The sequence below is a fragment of the Lithobates pipiens genome, unplaced genomic scaffold (assembly GCF_037356315.1).
Source record: "Lithobates pipiens isolate NorthernLeopardFrog02 unplaced genomic scaffold, aLitPip1_a1.2 Scaffold_28, whole genome shotgun sequence".
NCBI classification, from domain to species: Eukaryota; Metazoa; Chordata; class Amphibia; order Anura; family Ranidae; genus Lithobates; species Lithobates pipiens.
The window spans coordinates 230,190,547-230,212,084 of record NW_027507789.1 but is presented as its reverse complement, the minus strand read 5'-3'; the positions used below and the strand labels follow the sequence as shown (position 1 = coordinate 230,212,084).

The 21,538-nt window shown below is 50.9% G+C and overlaps 1 protein-coding gene across 3 annotated transcripts in view; it reads right to left on the bottom strand.

Annotated features, from left to right (window-relative positions):
* The window catches only part of LOC143936255 (uncharacterized), a 39,758-nt gene extending 18,819 nt beyond the window's left edge, over positions 1-20,939 (bottom strand). Inside the window, exons 1-4 of one of the 3 annotated variants that reach the window (XM_077460691.1) lie at positions 20,664-20,929; positions 15,249-15,326; positions 6,258-6,290; positions 2,355-2,438 (exon numbers count right to left, since the gene is read on the bottom strand). In XM_077460691.1, the coding sequence (XP_077316817.1) occupies positions 2,355-2,438; positions 6,258-6,290; positions 15,249-15,326; positions 20,664-20,768 (300 nt within the window). In that variant the 5' untranslated portion in view covers positions 20,769-20,929. Of the gene's footprint in view, positions 1-2,354; positions 2,439-6,257; positions 6,291-15,248; positions 15,327-20,663 lie in introns of all 3 variants that reach the window. The other 2 variants (XM_077460694.1, XM_077460692.1) reach the window with 2 other exon arrangements.
* Positions 20,940-21,538: the final 599 nt, after the last annotated feature.

Below are 21,538 nucleotides of genomic sequence, written 5' to 3'. Positions count from 1 at the left end.
TCCGCAGTACTGTACACAAGAACACAGCGTACACCCCTCCGCAGTACTGTATATAAGAACACAGCATACACCCCTCCGCAGTACTGTACACAAGAACACAGCATACACCCCTCCGCAGTACTGTATACAAGAACACAGCGTACACCCCTCCGCAGTACTGTATATAAGAACACAGCATACACCCCTCCGCAGTACTGTACACAAGAACACAGCGTACACCCCTCCGCAGTACTGTATATAAGAACACAGCATACACCCCTCCGCAGTACTGTATACAAGAACACAGCGTACACCCCTCCGCAGTACTGTATATAAGAACACAGCGTACACCCCTCCGCAGTACTGTATACAAGAACACAGCGTACACCCCTCCGCAGTACTGTATACAAGAACACAGCGTACACCCCTCCGCAGTACTGTATACAAGAACGCAGCGTACACCCCTCCGCAGTACTGTATACAAGAACGCAGCGTACACCCCTCCACAGTACTGTATACAAGAACACAGCATACACCCCTCCACAGTACTGTATACAAGAACGCAGCGTACACCCCTCCGCAGTACTGTATACAAGAACGCAGCGTACACCCCTCCGCAGTACTGTATACAAGAACACAGCGTACACCCCTCCGCAGTACTGTATACAAGAACACAGCATACACCCCTCCGCAGTACTGTATACAAGAACACAGCATACACCCCTCCACAGTACTGTATACAAGAACACAGCGTACACCCCTCCGCAGTACTGTATACAAGAACACAGCGTACACCCCTCCGCAGTACTGTATACAAGAACGCAGCGTACACCCCTCCGCAGTACTGTATACAAGAACACAGCATACACCCCTCCGCAGTACTGTATACAAGAACGCAGCGTACACCCCTCCGCAGTACTGTATACAAGAACGCAGCATACACCCCTCCACAGTACTGTATACAAGAACGCAGCGTACACCCCTCCGCAGTACTGTATATAAGAACGCAGCGTACACCCCTCCGCAGTACTGTATACAAGAACACAGCATACACCCCTCCACAGTACTGTATACAAGAACGCAGCGTACACCCCTCCGCAGTACTGTATACAAGAACACAGCATACACCCCTCCACAGTACTGTATACAAGAACGCAGCGTACACCCCTCCGCAGTACTGTATACAAGAACGCAGCATACACCCCTCCGCAGTACTGTATACAAGAACACAGCATACACCCCTCCGCAGTACTGTATATAAGAACACAGCGTACACCCCTCCGCAGTACTGTATACAAGAACACAGCGTACACCCCTCCGCAGTACTGTATATAAGTACACAGCGTACACCCCTCCGCAGTACTGTATATAAGAACACAGCGTACACCCCTCCGCATTACTGTATACAAGAACACAGCGTACACCCCTCCGCAGTACTGTATATAAGAACACAGCGTACACCCCTCCGCAGTACTGTATATAAGAACACAGCGTACACCCCTCCGCAGTACTGTATACAAGAACACAGCGTACACCCCTCCGCAGTACTGTATATAAGAACACAGCGTACACCCCTCCGCAGTACTGTATATAAGAACACAGCGTACACCCCTCCGCAGTACTGTATACAAGAACGCAGCATACACCCCTCCGCAGTACTGTATACAAGAACACAGCATACACCCCTCCGCAGTACTGTATATAAGAACACAGCGTACACCCCTCCGCAGTACTGTATACAAGAACACAGCGTACACCCCTCCGCAGTACTGTATATAAGTACACAGCGTACACCCCTCCGCAGTACTGTATATAAGAACACAGCGTACACCCCTCCGCATTACTGTATACAAGAACACAGCGTACACCCCTCCGCAGTACTGTATATAAGAACACAGCGTACACCCCTCCGCAGTACTGTATATAAGAACACAGCGTACACCCCTCCGCAGTACTGTATACAAGAACACAGCGTACACCCCTCCGCAGTACTGTATATAAGAACACAGCGTACACCCCTCCGCAGTACTGTATATAAGAACACAGCGTACACCCCTCCGCAGTACTGTATATAAGAACACAGCGTACACCCCTCCGCAGTACTGTATATAAGAACACAGCATACACCCCTCCGCAGTACTGTATATAAGAACACAGCATACACCCCTCCGCAGTACTGTATATAAGTACACAGCGTACACCCCTCCGCAGTACTGTATACAAGAACACAGCGTACACCCCTCCGCAGTACTGTATATAAGAACACAGCGTACACCCCTCCGCAGTACTGTATATAAGAACACAGCGTACACCCCTCCGCAGGTCTGCTCTGTGATTGGAGCACAGGCCTGGAGGGGACGTCTGGGAAGTCTCACCAGTAATTTCCGTTTGCCGTTCTTCATGACAATCTCAAAGGTGAAATCTCCATCTGCATCGCTCATACTTCTCACTGACTGCACCTGTAGGGAGGAGAAGTCATTTACCAGCAGGGGGCGCAGTAATGGGGAATATACACAGGTGCTGGGATATCAGTCCCTAAAAATGTATACCCCTCCCCCCTCTCTGGGACACCTCCCTGTCACCCTGCAGATGGCAACACTTCCTCCCCATCACCCCTCACACCTGGATACCTCACCTGGTCACCCTGTTATCACTCTATACTGGGGCCTAGTCACCTCCCATCATCCTTCACTCATCACCTTGGCTCATCTAGCCTTCCCTTTAACTCTCACATGGGTCTAGTCACCCCCCTCTTACTCCTCCCCTGGGTCTAGTCACCCCCCCTTACTCCTCCCCTGGGTCTAGTCACCCCCCCCTTACTCCTCCCCTGGGTCTAGTCACCCCCCCCTTACTCCTCCCCTGGGTCTAGTCACCCCCCTCTTACTCCACACCTGGGTCTAGTCACCCCCCCCTTACTCCTCCCCTGGGTCTAGTCACCCCCCCCTTACTCCTCCCCTGGGTCTAGTCACCCCCCTTTACTCCTCCCCTGGGTCTAGTCACCCCCCCTTACTCCTCCCCTGGGTCTAGTCACCCCCCTCTTACTCCTCCCCTGGGTCTAGTCACCCCCCCTTACTCCTCCCCTGGGTCTAGTCACCCCCCCTCTTACTCCTCCCCTGGGTCTAGTCACCCCCCTCTTACTCCACACCTGGGTCTAGTCACCCCCCCTCTTACTCCACACCTGGGTCTAGTCACCCCCCTCTTACTCCACACCTGGGTCTAGTCATCCCCCTCTTACTCCACACCTGGGTCTAGTCATCCCCCTCTTACTCCACACCTGGGTCTAGTCATCCCCCTCTTACTCCACACCTGGGTCTAGTCACCCCCCTCTTACTCCACACCTGGGTCTAGTCACCCCCCCCTCTTACCCCTCACCTGGGTCTAGTCACCCCCCCTCTTACTCCACACCTGGGTCTAGTCACCCCCCCTCTTACCCCTCACCTGGGTCTAGTCACCCCCCCACCTACCAAACACCTGGGTCTAGTCACCCCCCCCTCTTACTCCACACCTGGGTCTAGTCACCCCCCTCTTACTCCACACCTGGGTCTAGTCACCCCCCCCCTCTTACTCCACACCTGGGTCTAGTCACCCCCCTCTTACTCCACACATGGGTCTAGTCACCCCCCTCTTACTCCACACCTGGGTCTAGTCACCCCCCTCTTACTCCTCCCCTGGGTCTAGTCACCCCCCTCTTACTCCTCCCCTGGGTCTAGTCACCCCCCTCTTACTCCTCCCCTGGGTCTAGTCACCCCCCTCTTACTCCTCCCCTGGGTCTAGTCACCCCCCTCTTACTCCACACCTGGGTCTATTCACCCCCCTCTTACTCCACACCTGGGTCTAGTCACCCCCCTCTTACTCCACACCTGGGTCTAGTCACCCCCCTCTTACTCCACACCTGGGTCTAGTCCCCCCCCTCTTACTCCACACCTGGGTCTAGTCACCCCCCTCTTACTCCTCCCCTGGGTCTAGTCACCCCCCCTCTTACCCCTCACCTGGGTCTAGTCACCCCCCCTCTTACTCCACACCTGGGTCTAGTCACCCCCCCTCTTACCCCTCACCTGGGTCTAGTCACCCCCCCACCTACCAAACACCTGGGTCTAGTCACCCCCCCCTCTTACTCCACACCTGGGTCTAGTCACCACCCCCCCTCTTACTCCACACCTGGGTCTAGTCACCCCCCCTCTTACTCCACACCTGGGTCTAGTCACCCCCCCCTCTTACTCCACACCTGGGTCTAGTCACCCCCCCCTCTTACTCCACACCTGGGTCTAGTCACCCCCCCCTCTTACTCCACACCTGGGTCTAGTCACCCCCCCCTCTTACTCCACACCTGGGTCTAGTCACCCCCCCCCCTCTTACTCCACACCTGGGTCTAGTCACCCCCCTCTTACTCCACACCTGGGTCTAGTCACCCCCCTCTTACTCCACACCTGGGTCTAGTCACCCCCCTCTTACTCCACACCTGGGTCTAGTCACCCCCCTCTTACTCCACACCTGGGTCTAGTCACCCCCCTCTTACTCCACACCTGGGTCTAGTCACCCCCCTCTTACTCCACACCTGGGTCTAGTCACCCCCCTCTTACTCCACACCTGGGTCTAGTCACCCCCCTCTTACTCCACACCTGGGTCTAGTCACCCCCCTCTTACTCCACACCTGGGTCTAGTCACCCCCCTCTTACTCCTCCCCTGGGTCTAGTCACCCCCCTCTTACTCCTCCCCTGGGTCTAGTCACCCCCCTCTTACTCCTCCCCTGGGTCTAGTCACCCCCCTCTTACTCCTCACCTGGGTCTAGTACCCCCCCTCTTACTCCTCACCTGGGTCTAGTACCCCCCCTCTTACTCCTCACCTGGGTCTAGTCACCCCCCTCTTACTCCACACCTGGGTCTAGTCACCCCCCCTCTTACTCCACACCTGGGTCTAGTCACCCCCCTCTTACTCCTCCCCTGGGTCTAGTCACCCCCCTCTTACTCCTCCCCTGGGTCTAGTCACCCCCCTCTTACTCCTCCCCTGGGTCTAGTCACCCCCCTCTTACTCCTCCCCTGGGTCTAGTCACCTCCCTCTTACTCCTCCCCTGGGTCTAGTCACCCCCCTCTTACTCCTCCCCTGGGTCTAGTCACCCCCCTCTTACTCCTCCCCTGGGTCTAGTCACCCCCCTCTTACTCCTCCCCTGGGTCTAGTCACCCCCCTCTTACTCCACACCTGGGTCTAGTCACCCCCCTCTTACGCCACACCTGGGTCTAGTCACCCCCCTCTTACTCCACACCTGGGTCTAGTCACCCCCCTCTTACTCCACACCTGGGTCTAGTCACCCCCCTCTTACTCCTCCCCTGGGTCTAGTCACCCCCCTCTTACTCCACACCTGGGTCTAGTCATCCCCCTCTTACTCTTCCCCTGGGTCTAGTCATCTCCCCCTTACTCTTCCCTGGGTCTAGTCATCTCCCTCTTACTCCTCCCCTGGGTCTAGTCACCCCCCCCCCCCCTTACTCCTCACCTGGGTCTAGCCACCTCCCAGTTACTCCTTACCTGGGTCTAGTCACCCCCCTCTTACTCCTCCCCTGGGTCTAGTCACCCCCCTCTTACTCCTCCCCTGGGTCTAGTCACCCCCCTCTTACTCCTCCCCTGGGTCTAGTCACCCCCCTCTTACTCCTCCCCTGGGTCTAGTCACCTCCCTCTTACTCCTCCCCTGGGTCTAGTCACCCCCCTCTTACTCCTCCCCTGGGTCTAGTCACCCCCCTCTTACTCCACACCTGGGTCTAGTCACCCCCCTCTTACTCCACACCTGGGTCTAGTCACCCCCCTCTTACTCCACACCTGGGTCTAGTCACCCCCCTCTTACGCCACACCTGGGTCTAGTCACCCCCCTCTTACTCCACACCTGGGTCTAGTCACCCCCCTCTTACTCCACACCTGGGTCTAGTCACCCCCCTCTTACTCCTCCCCTGGGTCTAGTCACCCCCCTCTTACTCCACACCTGGGTCTAGTCATCCCCCTCTTACTCTTCCCCTGGGTCTAGTCATCTCCCCCTTACTCTTCCCTGGGTCTAGTCATCTCCCTCTTACTCCTCCCCTGGGTCTAGTCACCCCCCCCCCTTACTCCTCACCTGGGTCTAGCCACCTCCCAGTTACTCCTTACCTGGGTCTAGTCGCCCCCCTATTACTCCTCACCGGGCCTAATCATCTTTATAGAACACTTCAACTTCATTACCAGCTTGTCCTTTTTTATTACAGACAGATATCTGCATTACACAATCATCTAATCTACATGGCATTAGTGTTACTTACAGAGAACATGTAGTACTGACCACGCAGAGAAGTCTAAAACAGAAAGACAAAAATTGTGAGTCAGGAAAAGCACCCCAATGACAAGTCAGCCATTTCACCATACATTATAGACATACTCGCCGCTTGACCACTAAATCACTGTGCTGGGTATCATAAGTGTAGAGTACACAGTCCTGGGTACTCATTCCTGCCCCTGCACTTTGTTCATTCATTACTCCTGACCCTAGTCTCTGTTCATCACTTAGTCCTGACCCCATCGCTCAGTTCATTATTTAGTCCTGACCCCTGCACTCTGTTCATTGATTACTGCTGTGACAGATCCAGCCAGGACGGGGGCTTATGTAGAGGACTAGGGACAAGCCCCCTACCCACTGATTAGGGTCCATGGCGAGAGCAGATCATTCTCTAATGATGGACAACCACATAATGAATGCTGAGAATGAGGTTGATTACTTCTCTGAATAAGGACAATAAAGCTTCTGTTCTGGAGTGGATGGAAGGGTATAATATTAATCTTGTACAGGGTAATGGTCAGAGGGAACATGGTGGTCCTCCTGCAGATTGGGTCGGAGAGGGAACATGGTGGTCCTCCTGCAGACTGGGTCGGAGAGGGAACATGGTGGTCCTCCTGCAGACTGGGTCGGAGAGGGAACATGGTGGTCCTCCTGCAGACTGGGTCGGAGAGGGAACATGGTGGTCCTCCTGCAGACTGGGTCGGAGAGGGAACATGGTGGTCCTCCTGCAGACTGGGTCGGAGAGGGAACATGGTGGTCCTCCTGCAGACTGGGTCGGAGAGGGAACATGGTGGTCCTCCTGCAGACTGGGTTGGAGAGGCTCCTTTACTTGGGACAGAAATATTTAACAATATCCCTCAAGAGATCTATGAAGATAAATTATTTTCACTTTTTCAGACTGCTGGAATATTGTAGGAGTTTGTCTCAGACGGTTGCCGGATAGTCTGAGGTGGGGTGGGGTTTGTTATGTGTTTATTATTAAGTGGCTCTCTCCCGTGGTGTGAATTTCTAGTGTTTATTGGGTCACCTATTGTTTCTGTCTGTCTGTTAGTATTGTGTCAATTTATTGTGGGACGTTATATGTGTGTTGATTAATTTACTGTTTAATTAAGATAATGGTTAGCTGTTAATTGGATTGGTGTTTGAAGTTTGCATTGTCGTGCCAACATCCCTAGGAGGGGAATGTCCTCCTGTGGGGTATAAAGTATGTGCCGAGTCCTAATAAACAGTAATTCCTTTGGTTCCATCCTCACATTTTGTCCCCTGGAAGCTGTTCTGCCACATTTGGTTGGCAGCGGTGGGATCTGCTTCCTTCCTACGAGCAGTGCAACCAATAGGTCCCAGTGTTGGGCGATATCGAAGAAGTGTTCCAGAAGCCGGTCGCCATGGAAGTGGAATTCCAGTTGCCAAATGCAAAAAATGTTCACCCAGTAAGGAGAGTCTGGCTCTGCCCAGGATGCTCTGGATGGAGACTCTGCAAGTGGAGAAAAACTATTATGGAAAGGTCCTTCCAAATTCATGGAGTGGTTCTGGCTGCAGATGAAGTGCTGTACACCATTCCTTAGCCCTTGTACACACGGTCGGAGAATCCGTCGGAATGTGTCCTATCGGACCGTGTTGTCAGATAATCCGACTGTGTGTGGTCTGCATCGGACTGATTCCATCTCAATATCCGTCGGACCCAATTTTCCAACATGTTGGAAATATTTTCCGACCAACTGGGCCGGTCGGACATACTCCGATCATGTGTAGAGAATTTTGATCGGACCAAGTGCCACGCATGCTCAGATCAAATTCCTACATCAAAGCTATTGGCTACTAGCCTGAACGTAGTCCCATCGTAAAGAAATTACGTCATCACGTTCTGAAAGATCGGATTTTTCGACAACTTAGTCCGACCGTGTGTATGCAACAGTTTCGGACAAGATCCGATGGACAAAATCCAATGGATTTGGTTGGCAGAATGTCCGACCTTGTGTACAGGGGCTAAGAGAGCATCCTTGGGAGGAATGGCCGACGGAGCTGGAAAGGCTTGTCTAGACAAAACTGGTGCTGAACAATGGGTATCGGGAGCCCCAATGGTGTGCTACCCATGTGTGTCTGTAGATGAAGAACACTGATCCCATAGAAGGCTACCACTACCGCGGCCCAGGATGGATATTTGAGACACTTCAGGAGGATCCACATTTTGGTAGTGCAGTGGAATGGGGATGGGGGGGAGGACATCCAAAATTTTAGGGAGTTGGAACTTCCCAGTGAGCCTGGATTGAGAAAGGACTTGTATTTTATAGTAACACAAGAATGGGAGCTGGAACAAGCATATAAAAAAAAAAGGACTGTACAAAGCTCAACAATATGCCTGGGCACCCATGGATGTTATGGATTAGGATTCACCTGCCGAAGCGCTGGCACTGGCTCCAAGTACTGCCAGCCTATGGCCTGGATTTTCAGCAATTCCAGAGACTGGGGATTTAAGAGACTTTTTTGCTGAGGAGGAACAACCCAGTGAGCTTTCAGCAGCAGCACTGGCACCAATGCAGAGCGCTGCTGACCTCTGCCTGGACCAATCGGTGGTCCGGGAGGATTTGTGTAAGGCCACAAAACTTTTCATTTTGCTTCCCAGCGTAACAGCTGATATCAGAGCAGAGTGTTACAGACCTCGATCCCACACCCCTGGCCGTTCCGGAGGCCCGGGGCGAGAAGGTGTTGATTTTTCATCCCCGGCGGCAGATGCAGTTCAAGAGAGGAGGTGGTCATTCTTCCTCCTCAACAGTCAGCCAGAGTGGAGTAAATGGTCTTCCCTCCCCAGCAGGGATCCGTAGCGTTTAGGACTGCAAGCAGACACAAGGTGCCTTGAGGAGGCCTTGCAGCTTACGCACGCGTTTGCAAATGGATGCTAACTAAAACCCTCTTTTTAAACGCAGACTGTTGGACAAGTTAATCTGGTTGGTCAGCAGACTGGTTGGTGAGTTGAGCCATGGAATGTTCTGTTTTTGTCTTTTGTGTTGCATTTGCCCTTCCATGTGCTCCTTGCTATGAAGGCCAGTTATAGATGGGGACGGGGGCCATTTGTTTGTTACTGGTGTAAATATGGTCTGGGCAAACACTGGGCACCTTTGCTGCCACTGTGCTCCGTGCTGGGCATCCCATGTATGTTTAAGGGGTATTGGGCTGCCTCCAGGCCCACCTGCCCCTCATCTATCCATTGATTGCATGTCCTCCCACTGTGGAGATGCTCATAAATTCAGTAGAGTTTAGGACTGCAAGCGTACACAGGGTGCCGTGAAGAGGCCTTGCAGCTTATGCATGCGTTTGCAAATTTGTACTAACTAACCCCCTGTTTTTATTGCAGACAGTTGGACAGGTTAATCTGGTTGGTCAGCAGACTGGTTGGGGAGTTGAGCTTTGGAATGTTCTGTTTTTGTCTTTTATACATTTGCCCTTCAATGTGCTCCTTAAGTGACCTGAAGCGTGAACAGTATGTTGTCCACCGGGTGCTCTGGTTTAGCACATCACGGATCTGATGGACAGATTACTGGGAGGGGGTGGGGAAAACCCAGCTGTCATGGAGCACATTGGAACCAATGACAAAGTCAGAGGCAGATGGAGTGTCCTAAAGAACGATTTTAGGGACTTAGGAGCTAAATTGAGGAAAAGGACCTCAAAAGGTGGTATTCTCAGGAATACTGCCGGTACATGGAGCCACACCAGAGAGGCCGAGGGAGATTAAGGAAGTAAACAAGTGGCTGAGGGGCTGGTGTAGTAAGGAGGGGTTTGGGTTCCTGGAGGACTGGGACGACTGCCCAGTCGATCACCAGTACTATAGAAGGGACGGACTGCACCTAAATGAGGAGGGTGCAGATCAGCTGGGAATGAAGATGGCTCAAAAGTTAGAGGGGTTTTTAAATTAGGCGATGGGGGAGGGTCCAGAGGTAGAGATAGTCAGCGTGGAACATATTCCAGAGGGCAATATTGGGGGGGCATTAGTGGTAGGTTGATCAAAGCACATAAACCCGAGGTAAGTATAGTAGCAAGTCCTAGTTGCAATCTCAGAACACCCAATAAGAGGATAATATGCGACCGGTCTAAACTACGTGGCATGTTCACCAATGCCAGGAGCCTGGCGGACAAGATGGGTGAACTAGAGATACTGTTGTACGAGGGGGACTTGGATTTTTTGGAAATTTCTGAGGCCTGGTTTAACAGCTCTCATGATTGGCTGGCAACCATTCAGGGGTATACCCTTTATCGCAAGGATAGAGAGGGTAAAAAAGGGGGAGGGGTATGCCTATATATCAAGGATAATGTACAAGTGAATGTGAGAGATGACATCACTAAGGGAGCTAGGAAGGAGGTGGAATCCTTATGGGTTGAGCTCCAAAGGGATGAAGCTAAGGGGAAAATAATACTGGGAGTATACTATAGACCCCCTAACCTGAGGGAGGAGGGGAAGACTGATCTATCACAATTTGGATTAGCAGCATTCATCTAAGGCTTGCCAGTTCCTAAATGACTTGCAGGACAATTTTATGGATCAGATGGTAGATGCACCAACCAGAAATAAAGCGTTACTGGATCTACTGATTACCAACAATACAGACCTGATCACGGATCTGGAAATACGGGGCAATTTAGGGAACAGCGATCACAGGTCAATTGGCTTCAGTATAAGTCACACAAATAGGAAACATAAGGGGAATACAAAGACACTGAATTTCAAAAGAGCCAACTTCCCTAAACTATGAACCTTACTAGAAGGCATAAATTGGGATAAAATCTTAGCAACAAAGAACACGGAGGAGATATGGGTTTGCTTTAAGAGCATATTAAATAAGGGCATTAGCCAATACATCCCATTGGGTAATACATTTTAAAGAGCGAACAAAAGTCCTGGATTCCTTAACTCCAATGTAAAAATTTCTATAAAAGCAAAGGAGAAGGCCTTCAAAAAATACAAGGCTGAGGGATCATCATCAGCATTCAGACATTATAAAGAATGCAACAAGAAATGTAAGGGTGCAATAAGGACGACAGATAGAACATGAAAGACAAAGCGGAGGAGAGAAAAAAAAAAATCCCAAGAAATTCTTTAAGTATATAAACAGTAAAAAAAGGGAAGCAAAAAGGTATTGAATTTATTCTTCTCCTCAGTCTTCACGAGGGAATCGGGGGGCTTCAGTCACCAAAACTGCAGTGTTTATCCTCCATGACACATCACAGGAAGCACCTCCATGGTTATCAGAGGACAGAATTAGACTTGGGAAACTTAACATTAATAAATCACCGGGACCAGATGGCTTGCACCCGAGGGTACTTAGGGAACTCAGTCAAAGTAATTGCCAGACTATTGTTCCTAATTTTTACTGACTAGAATGGTACCAGCTGATTGGAGAAAAGCCAATGTAGCACCAATATTTAAAAAGGGCCCAAAATACATCCCTGGGAATTACAGACCAGTCAGCCTAACATCAATAGTATGTAAACTCTTGGAGGGGATGATAAAGGACTATATACAAGATTTTAGTAATGAGAACGGTATCATTAGTAGTAATCAGCATGGATTCATGAAGAATCGTTCTTGCCAAACCAATGTACTAACCTTCTATGAGGAGGCGAGTTGCCAGCTAGATAAAGGAAGGCCCGTAGACGGGGTGTATGTGGATAAAGGAAGGCCCATAGACGGGGTGTATGTGGATAAAGGAAGGCCCATAGACGTGGTGTATCTAGATAAAGGAAGGCCCATAGACGTGGTGTATCTAGATAAAGGAAGGCCCGTAGACGTGGTGTATCTAGATAAAGGAAGGCCCGTAGACGTGGTGTATCTAGATAAAGGAAGGCCCGTAGATGTGGTGTATCTAGATAAAGGATGGCCCGTAGACGTGGTGTATCTAGATAAAGGAAGGCCCGTAGACGTGGTGTATCTAGATAAAGGAAGGCCCGTAGACGTGGTGTATCTAGATAAAGGAAGGCCCGTAGACGTGGTGTATCTAGATAAAGGAAGATCCGTAGATGTGGTGTATCTAGATAAAGGATGGCCCGTAGACGTGGTGTATCTAGATAAAGGAAGGCCCGTAGACGTGGTGTATCTAGATAAAGGAAGGCCCGTAGACGTGGTGTATCTAGATAAAGGAAGGCCCGTAGACGTGGTGTATCTAGATAAAGGAAGGCCCGTAGACGTGGTGTATCTAGATAAAGGAAGGCCCGTAGACGTGGTGTATCTAGATAAAGGAAGGCCCGTAGACGTGGTGTATCTAGATAAAGGAAGATCCGTAGATGTGGTGTATCTAGATAAAGGATGGCCCGTAGACGTGGTGTATCTAGATAAAGGAAGGCCCGTAGACGTGGTGTATCTAGATAAAGGAAGGCCCGTAGACGTGGTGTATCTAGATAAAGGAAGGCCCGTAGACGTGGTGTATCTAGATAAAGGAAGGCCCGTAGACGTGGTGTATCTAGATAAAGGAAGGCCCGTAGACGTGGTGTATCTAGATAAAGGAAGGCCCGTAGACGTGGTGTATCTAGATAAAGGATGGCCCGTAGACGTGGTGTATCTAGATAAAGGAAGGCCCGTAGACGTGGTGTATCTAGATAAAGGAAGGCCCGTAGACGTGGTGTATCTAGATAAAGGAAGGCCCGTAGACGTGGTGTATCTGGATTTTACATTTGACTTCAACACAGTTCCCCATAAACGTTTACTGTATAAAATAAGGTTGGTTGGCATGGACCATAGGGTGAGTACATGGAGTGAAAACTGGCTACAAGGGCGAGTTCAGAGGGTGGTGATAAATGGGGAGTACTCGGAATGGTCGGGGGTGGGTAGTGGGGTCCCCCGGGGTTCTGTGCTGGGACCAATCCTATTTAATTTGTCCATAAATGACCTGGAGGATGGGGATGGAGGGAAACAGCTCAATCTCTGTATTTGCGGACGATACTAAGCTAATCAGGGCAATAACTTCTCCGCAGGATGTGGAAACCTTACAAGAAGATCTGAACAAATGAATGGGGGGGAGGGGCAACTACATGGCAAATGAGGATCAATGTAAAATAATGCATTTGGGTGGAAAAAATCTGAATGCAATCTATAGACTGGGGGGAGGGGAACCTCTGGGGGGTGTAGGATGGAGGAGGACCTGGGGGTCCTAGTAGATGATGGGCTCAGCAATGCTAACAAAGCAAACAGAATATTGGCATTAAAAAGGGGATCAACTCCAGAGATGAAAGGATAATTCTCCCCTCTACAAGACTCTGGTCCGGCCGCACCTGGAGTATACTGTCCAGTTCTGGGCACCAGTCCTCAGGAAGGATGTACTGGAAATGGGGCAACTACAAAGAAGGGCAACAAAGCTAATAAAGGGTCTGGAGGATATTAGATATGAGGAAAGGTTGTGAGCTCTGAACTTATTCTCTCTGGAGAAGAGACGCCTGAGTGGGGATATGATTTCATTATATAAATACCGGACTGGTGACCCCACAATATATAAATACCGGACTGGTGACCCCACAATATACAAATACCGGACTGGGGACCCCACAATATATAAATACCGGACTGGGGACCCCACAATATATAAATACCGGACTGGTGACCCCACAATATATAAATACTGGACTGGTGACCCCACAATAGGGAGAAAACTTTCGCTGAAGGGAGTTTAAGACTCGTGGCCACTCATTAAAATTAGAAGAAAAGGTTTAACGTTAACCACTTCCCTGCCTCGCATTGTGATATGACGGCGACAGGAACCCTTTTGTCCCTCTGGGTCGCCGTCATATGACGTCTTTTACTTTCTGAGCCTATAGGGGGCGCACCGCGTCACTAGGCGCCCAATGCACGTGCCCGGTGTTCGCTATGCCTGGTAACACAGCAGAACGTGGATCTGTGTGTGCAATGATGGGGTGTAAACATACAGATCCACGTCCTGTCAGAGGAGAGGAGACCGATCCCTGTGTTCCCAGTACAGAGGAACACCGATCTCCTCCCCTTGTGAGTCCCCGCCCCCTACAATTAGAATCACTCCCTAGGATACACATTTAACCCCTTCCTCGCCCATTTACACAGTAATCAATGTTTTTTTCATTTTATTTTTTTATTTTTTTTAATTTTAAAGAAATCTCTATTTGTGATAAAAAAAAAAAAAATCAAAATTTCATATGTGTACAGTGTTGTATGACCGCGTAATTGTCATTCAAAGTGTAACAGCGCTGAAAGCTGAGAATTGTCCTGGGCAGGAAAGGGGGGGGGGAGACGTTCGGTATTGAAGTGATTAAACTATGTATAGGGTTATTTACTGTAAGAGCGGCAAGGATGTGGAATTCCCTTCCACATGCGGTGGTCTCAGCGGGGGGGCATCGATAGTTTTCAAGAAACAAGAAACTATTAGAGAATCACCTGAAAGACCGCAACATACATGATATACAATGTAATACTGACATATAATCACACACATAGGTTGGACTTGTGTCTTTTTTAACCTCACATACTATGACCTCAGAATTATTTTCATTGATTTCTCCTGACCCCTGCGCTCAGTTCATTGGTTACTCCTGACCCCTGCGCTCAGTTCATTGGTTACTCCTGACCCCTGCACTCTGTTCATTGGTTACTCCTGACCCCTGCGCTCAGTTCATTGGTTACTCCTGAACCCTGCGCTCAGTTCATTGGTTACTCCTGAACCCTGCGCTCAGTTCATTGGTTACTCCTGAACCCTGCGCTCAGTTCATTGGTTACTCCTGAACCCTGCGCTCAGTTCATTGGTTACTCCTGAACCCTGCGCTCAGTTCATTGGTTACTCCTGAACCCTGCGCTCAGTTCATTGGTTACCCCTGACCCCTGCGCTCAGTTCATTGGTTACTCCTGACCCCTGCGCTCTGTGTGTCATGCACTCGATACCCGGAGCAGCGTAAGCTCAGTTGTCACCACCCCCCGGTTCTCAGGTGTCCCCGACAATAGAGAATACTAAGGTATGTTCCCTTTTCTCACCTCCTGCTGGTCCTTGTTGGTGTAGAAATACAGCGTCGTGTTCTGAAGTTTGAACCAATATTTCGCCCAATTAAATTTCTGTAAAAGAGAAAACTAAGCAATGAAGAAAAAAATAGTGCGGAGGGGGGAGGGGCGGGAAGAGGACTATTCCTCTGCTTCATCCATCCATCAGAGATCCGTTACCTAGGAGGCTTCAAGTCACAGATATGGCCCAGTGCTACGGGAGAGGACACGGGGCGCACAACACGGGGAGAGGACACGGGGCGCATAACACGGGGAGAGGACACGGGATGCACAACACGGGGCGCACAACACGGGGAGAGGACACGGGGCGCACAACACGGGGAGAGGACACGGAACCCACAACAAGGGGAGAGGACACGGGACGCACAACAGGGGACGCACAACACGGGGAGAGGACACGGGATGCACAACACGGGGCGCACAACATGGGACGCACAACACGAGGAGAGGACACGGGATGCACAACACGGGGCGCACAACACGGGACGCACAACATGGGGAGAGGACACGGGACGCACAACACGGGGAGAGGACACGGAACAGACAACACGCTCCCTCCCATCCCCCTCCTGATATATTCTGCAGATTATTCCATCACTGACCTCTCTACAGATCTGATTGGATGAATACCTCGTATAGAGCTACATATGTGAACTAAATCTCCTCAGGACACCTTTGCCCCAGTGTCATCTGGGTCTTCAGAAGAGATGGTCTTGGGCTTCTTCCTGAAGGTCAGATGGTTTTCCTCCGGGTGGATGTCCGTGGGTAGAACGTTCCATAGCCGTGGTCCTTTGACTGCGAACCTTCGTTCTCCTTTTCATTTATAACGGGTGTTGGGGATGTGGAGGAGGTTCTGGTTAGTTGATGGGGGGGGGGGTTGGGGGGGCTTTATTCTGTCACAGAGGGATTGCGGGGCTTTTCCTTGTGCACATTTATGAGGGAGGCAGAGGGTTGAATGGAACTCGGTCCTTCACGGCTACCAACCAATGGAGGGTCCTCAGGGACGGGGCGATTGATTCCCGTGGTTTTTTCCAGTTACCGGTCGGGCTGCTGTGTTCTGGACGGTTTGTAGACGTGAAATTTGGTATTTTGGAATTCCTCGGTGGAGGGAATTTGTGAAGTCGGATGATGGTTTTGGTGGTGTCCATGGTGATTGGGACCGGAGTGAATCTCGGTGGTTGTAGAAACTTTGTGTGTTTTTTTTCCTTCTTGTTCTGGCCGAGTGGGGTTACTTGCTATGATCGGCTGAATTATTTCCCGAATGGCTGCGATTTTGTCAAGTGGTGGGGTTCATAGTCTGGGCGACTAGTTTGAAGGGTGCTCGAGGGCGGTTTATGGCTTTTGAGATGATTTTGGAGAAATGTTCTTTCTTTGCTTATGAAGAAGGTGTCTTTGTGGTATCTTGTGGTGAGTGATTTGTAATTTGTGTGGTTTTCCATTGTTGGGTTCCTTCTCCTTCAGCTCTTTTATGTTCTTGTTTCAGTGATGTAAGAGAGTCATTGAACCAGCCGGAATAGTTTTTGCGGGTGGGTGGTCTGCGTATTGGTGTGACAATGTCTGCTGAGTAGTTTTGGGTTGACACCGATATTTTGTTGGATAGTGCAGTTCTGAAGAGTTGTATCGTTTCTTCTGTGATCTTGCCAGTGTGTTGTCGTTGAGTGTGTTGGTATTCGGCAAGTGATGTTTATTTTGAATTTGATCCCGTGGTGGTCAGTCCAAGGCAATGGCATGTTATCCAGTGTGTTAATATCCATGTTTTGTTTGAAGGTGAAGTCGAGGGTATGAAGCATGCGTGGGAGCATTTATCAGTTGCTGTGGGTCTACTGCTTCCAGTTGGTTGATGCAGGCGGTAGTGATGGTGTCCTGGGAGGCGTTTGCCCAGAGATTAATGTCCCCAAGTAGCAGGAGATTTTTGGTTTTCAAGGTGTCTGTAGAGATGAATTTCGATAATAGGTGTAATGAAAATGAAGGGTGTCCTTGGTCCCGGTGGTCTGTAGCACAGTAGTATGTGAAGGGTGTCTTTGGTCCCGGTGGTCTGTAGCACAGTAGTATGTGAAGGGTGTCTTTGGTCCCGGTGGTCTGTAGCACAGTAGTATGTGAAGGGTGTCTTTGGTCCCGGTGGTCTGTAGCACAGTAGTATGTGAAGGGTGTCTTTGGTCCCGGTGGTCTGTAGCACAGTAGTATGTGAAGGGTGTCTTTGGTCCCGGTGGTCTGTAGCACAGTAGTATGTGAAGGGTGTCTTTGGTCCCGGTGGTCTGTAGCACAGTAGTATGTGAAGGGTGTCTTTGGTCCCGGTGGTCTGTAGCACAGTAGTATGTGAAGGGTGTCTTTGGTCCCGGTGGTCTGTAGCACAGTAGTATGTGAAGGGTGTCTTTGGTCCCGGTGGTCTGTAGCACAGTAGTATGTGAAGGGTGTCTTTGGTCCCGGTGGTCTGTAGCACAGTAGTATGTGAAGGGTGTCCTTGGTCCCGGTGGTCTGTAGCACAGTAGTATGTGAAGGGTGTCTTTGGCCCCGGTGGTCTGTAGCACAGTAGTATGTGAAGGGTGTCATTGGTCCCGGTGGTCTGTAGCACAGTAGTATGTGAAGGGTGTCCTTGGTCCCGGTGGTCTGTAGCACAGTAGTATGTGAAGGGTGTCTTTGGTCCCGGTGGTCTGTAGCACAGTAGTATGTGAAGGGTGTCATTGGTCCCGGTGGTCTGTAGCACAGTAGTATGTGAAGGGTGTCTTTGGTCCCGGTGGTCTGTAGCACAGTAGTATGTGAAGGGTGTCCTTGGTCCCGGTGGTCTGTAGCACAGTAGTATGTGAAGGGTGTCTTTGGTCCCGGTGGTCTGTAGCACAGTAGTATGTGAAGGGTGTCTTTGGTCCCGGTGGTCTGTAGCACAGTAGTATGTGAAGGGTGTCTTTGGTCCCGGTGGTCTGTAGCACAGTAGTATGTGAAGGGTGTCTTTGGCCCCGGTGGTCTGTAGCACGGTAGTATGTGAAGGGTGTCTTTGGTTCCGGTGGTCTGTAGCACAGTAGTATGTGAAGGGTGTCTTTGGTCCCGGTGGTCTGTAGCACGGTAGTATGTGAAGGGTGTCTTTGGCCCCGGTGGTCTGTAGCACGGTAGTATGTGAAGGGTGTCTTTGGTTCCGGTGGTCTGTAGCACAGTAGTATGTGAAGGGTGTCTTTGGTCCCGGTGGTCTGTAGCACAGTAGTATGTGAAGGGTGTCTTTGGTCCCGGTGGTCTGTAGCACAGTAGTATGTGAAGGGGGTCTTTGGTCCCGGTGGTCTGTAGCACAGTAGTATGTGAAGGGTGTCTTTGGTCCCGGTGGTCTGTAGCACAGTAGTATGTGAAGGGTGTCTTTGGTCCCGGTGGTCTGTAGCACGGTAGTATGTGAAGGGTGTCTTTGGCCCCGGTGGTCTGTAGCACAGTAGTATGTGAAGGGTGTCTTTGGTTCCGGTGGTCTGTAGCACAGTAGTATGTGAAGGGTGTCTTTGGTCCCGGTGGTCTGTAGCACAGTAGTATGTGAAGGGTGTCTTTGGTCCCGGTGGTCTGTAGCACAGTAGTATGTGAAGGGTGTCTTTGGTCCCGGTGGTCTGTAGCACAGTAGTATGTGAAGGGTCTCTTTGGTCCCGGTGGTCTGTAGCACAGTAGTATGTGAAGGGTGTCTTTGGTCCCGGTGGTCTGTAGCACAGTAGTATGTGAAGGGTGTCTTTGGTCCCGGTGGTCTGTAGCACAGTAGTATGTGAAGGGTGTCTTTGGTCCCGGTGGTCTGTAGCACGGTAGTATGTGAAGGGTGTCTTTGGTTCCGGTGGTCTGTAGCACAGTAGTATGTGAAGGGTGTCTTTGGTCCCGGTGGTCTGTAGCACAGTAGTATGTGAAGGGTGTCCTTGGTCCCGGTGGTCTGTAGCACAGTAGTATGTGAAGGGTGTCTTTGGCCCCGGTGGTCTGTAGCACAGTAGTATGTGAAGGGTGTCTTTGGCCCCGGTGGTCTGTAGCACAGTAGTATGTGAAGGGTGTCCTTGGTCCCGGTGGTCTGTAGCACAGTAGTATGTGAAGGGTGTCTTTGGTCCCGGTGGTCTGTAGCACAGTAGTATGTGAAGGGTGTCCTTGGTCCCGGTGGTCTGTAGCACGGTAGTATGTGAAGGGTGTCTTTGGTTCCGGTGGTCTGTAGCACAGTAGTATGTGAAGGGTGTCTTTGGTCCCGGTGGTCTGTAGCACAGTAGTATGTGAAGGGTGTCCTTGGTCCCGGTGGTCTGTAGCACAGTAGTATGTGAAGGGTGTCTTTGGCCCCGGTGGTCTGTAGCACAGTAGTATGTGAAGGGTGTCTTTGGTCCCGGTGGTCTGTAGCACAGTAGTATGTGAAGGGTGTCTTTGGTCCCGGTGGTCTGTAGCACAGTAGTATGTGAAGGGTGTCTTTGGTCCCGGTGGTCTGTAGCACAGTAGTATGTGAAGGGTGTCTTTGGCCCCGGTGGTCTGTAGCACAGTAGTATGTGAAGGGTGTCTTTGGTCCCGGTGGTCTGTAGCACAGTAGTATGTGAAGGGTGTCTTTGGCCCCGGTGGTCTGTAGCACAGTAGTATGTGAAGGGTGTCCTGTGGTGTTTGACATTGAAGTGTTGGTGTTTCCATGAAGGGAAAGGAGCTCCGTAAAGTTGGTTTTGTGAGGTGAGATTTGTAGATCACGGCTAGGCCGCCGCCCCCTCGCTGACGGGCTCGGTGCTCCGCTAGGACGCGGTTCTCAGGCACCAACTCTGCTAGAATGGAGTTACAGTCGGCTGTTGGTCAGATTTCCAGCATGAAGAGACAGTCTGTGTTGTGTTATAAAATCATGAATTGTGCGCTTGTGCTTGACTGCTGATCTGCAGAGCATCGCTCCCTCCCCTCCCCCTTCCGACAGATCTATATTGATATATTCTGCAGATTATCCCATCACTGACCTCTCTGCAGATCATCGCTCCCTCCCCGCACCCTCCTGACAGATCCATATTGATATATTCTGCAGAGCATCGCTCCCTCCCCCTTCTGATAGATCCATATTGATATATTCTGCAGAGCATCGCTCCCTCCCCCTGCTGATGGATCCATATTGATATATTCTGCAGATTATCCCATCGCTGACCTCTCTACAGATCTGCAGATCATCGCTCCCTCCCCTCCTGACAGATCCATATTGATATATTCTGCAGATTATTCTATCACTCCCCAGAGATCTTCAGAGCATCGCTCTCTCCCTGCCCCCTCCTGACAGATCCATATTGATATATTCTGCAGATTATCCAATCACTGATCTCTCTACAGATCTGCAGAGCATCGCTCCCTCCCCTCCTGACAGATCCATATTGATATATTCTGCAGATTATCCCATCACTCCCCAGAGATCTGCAGAGCATGGCTCCGTAGAGATGGTCTTACCATGGTGTCCTTCCTCTTGCGGAGGTAGCTCTGGAAGGACAGGTTCTCTTGGACGGGGATCAGCGTATCGGGGGAGGTTTCTGCCGGGGGATCCTCCGAAGCCATTATCAGAAAAGTCTCTGAACTTCCTTGTAAATTTTAACTTCCCCATCTCCCTGTCCACATTCCTCAACACACCTGACGGCTCCAGCCCCGCCCACTATTAACCTCTTATTACCTCTGGACACCTGTAGCCATTAGGACGGCTTGTATACTGGAGTCACATGACTCTCCTGGACATCTCATCGGGAAGTTTCCTAAATATTTCTGTTAATGAATGTGAGAGGAATGGAAGGCACACAGCTGACCTTTATACCGACCGAGATCGGCCCCTCGGAATGGGTCAGGTGTGGGTGATCGGCCCCTCGGAATGGGTCAGGTGTTGTGTGATCAGCACCTCGGAATGGGTCAGGTGTGGGGGATCGGCCCCTCGGAATGGGTCAGGTGTTGTGTGATCAGCACCTCGGAATGGGTCAGGTGTGGGGGATCGGCCCCTCGGAATGGGTCAGGTGTGGGGGGTGGCACCTCGGAATGGGTCAGGTGTGGGGGATCAGCACCTCGGAATGGGTCAGGTGTGGGGGATCGGCCCCTCGGAATGGGTCAGGTGTTGTGTGATCAGCACCTCGGAATGGGTCAGGTGTGGGGGATCGGCCCCTCGGAATGGGTCAGGTGTTGTGTGATCAGCACCTCGGAATGGGTCAGGTGTGGGGGATCGGCCCCTCGGAATGGGTCAGGTGTGGGGGGTGGCACCTCGGAATGGGTCAGGTGTGGGGGATCAGCCCCTCGGAATGGGTCAGGTGTGGGATGATCGGCCCCTCGGAATGGGTCAGGTGTGG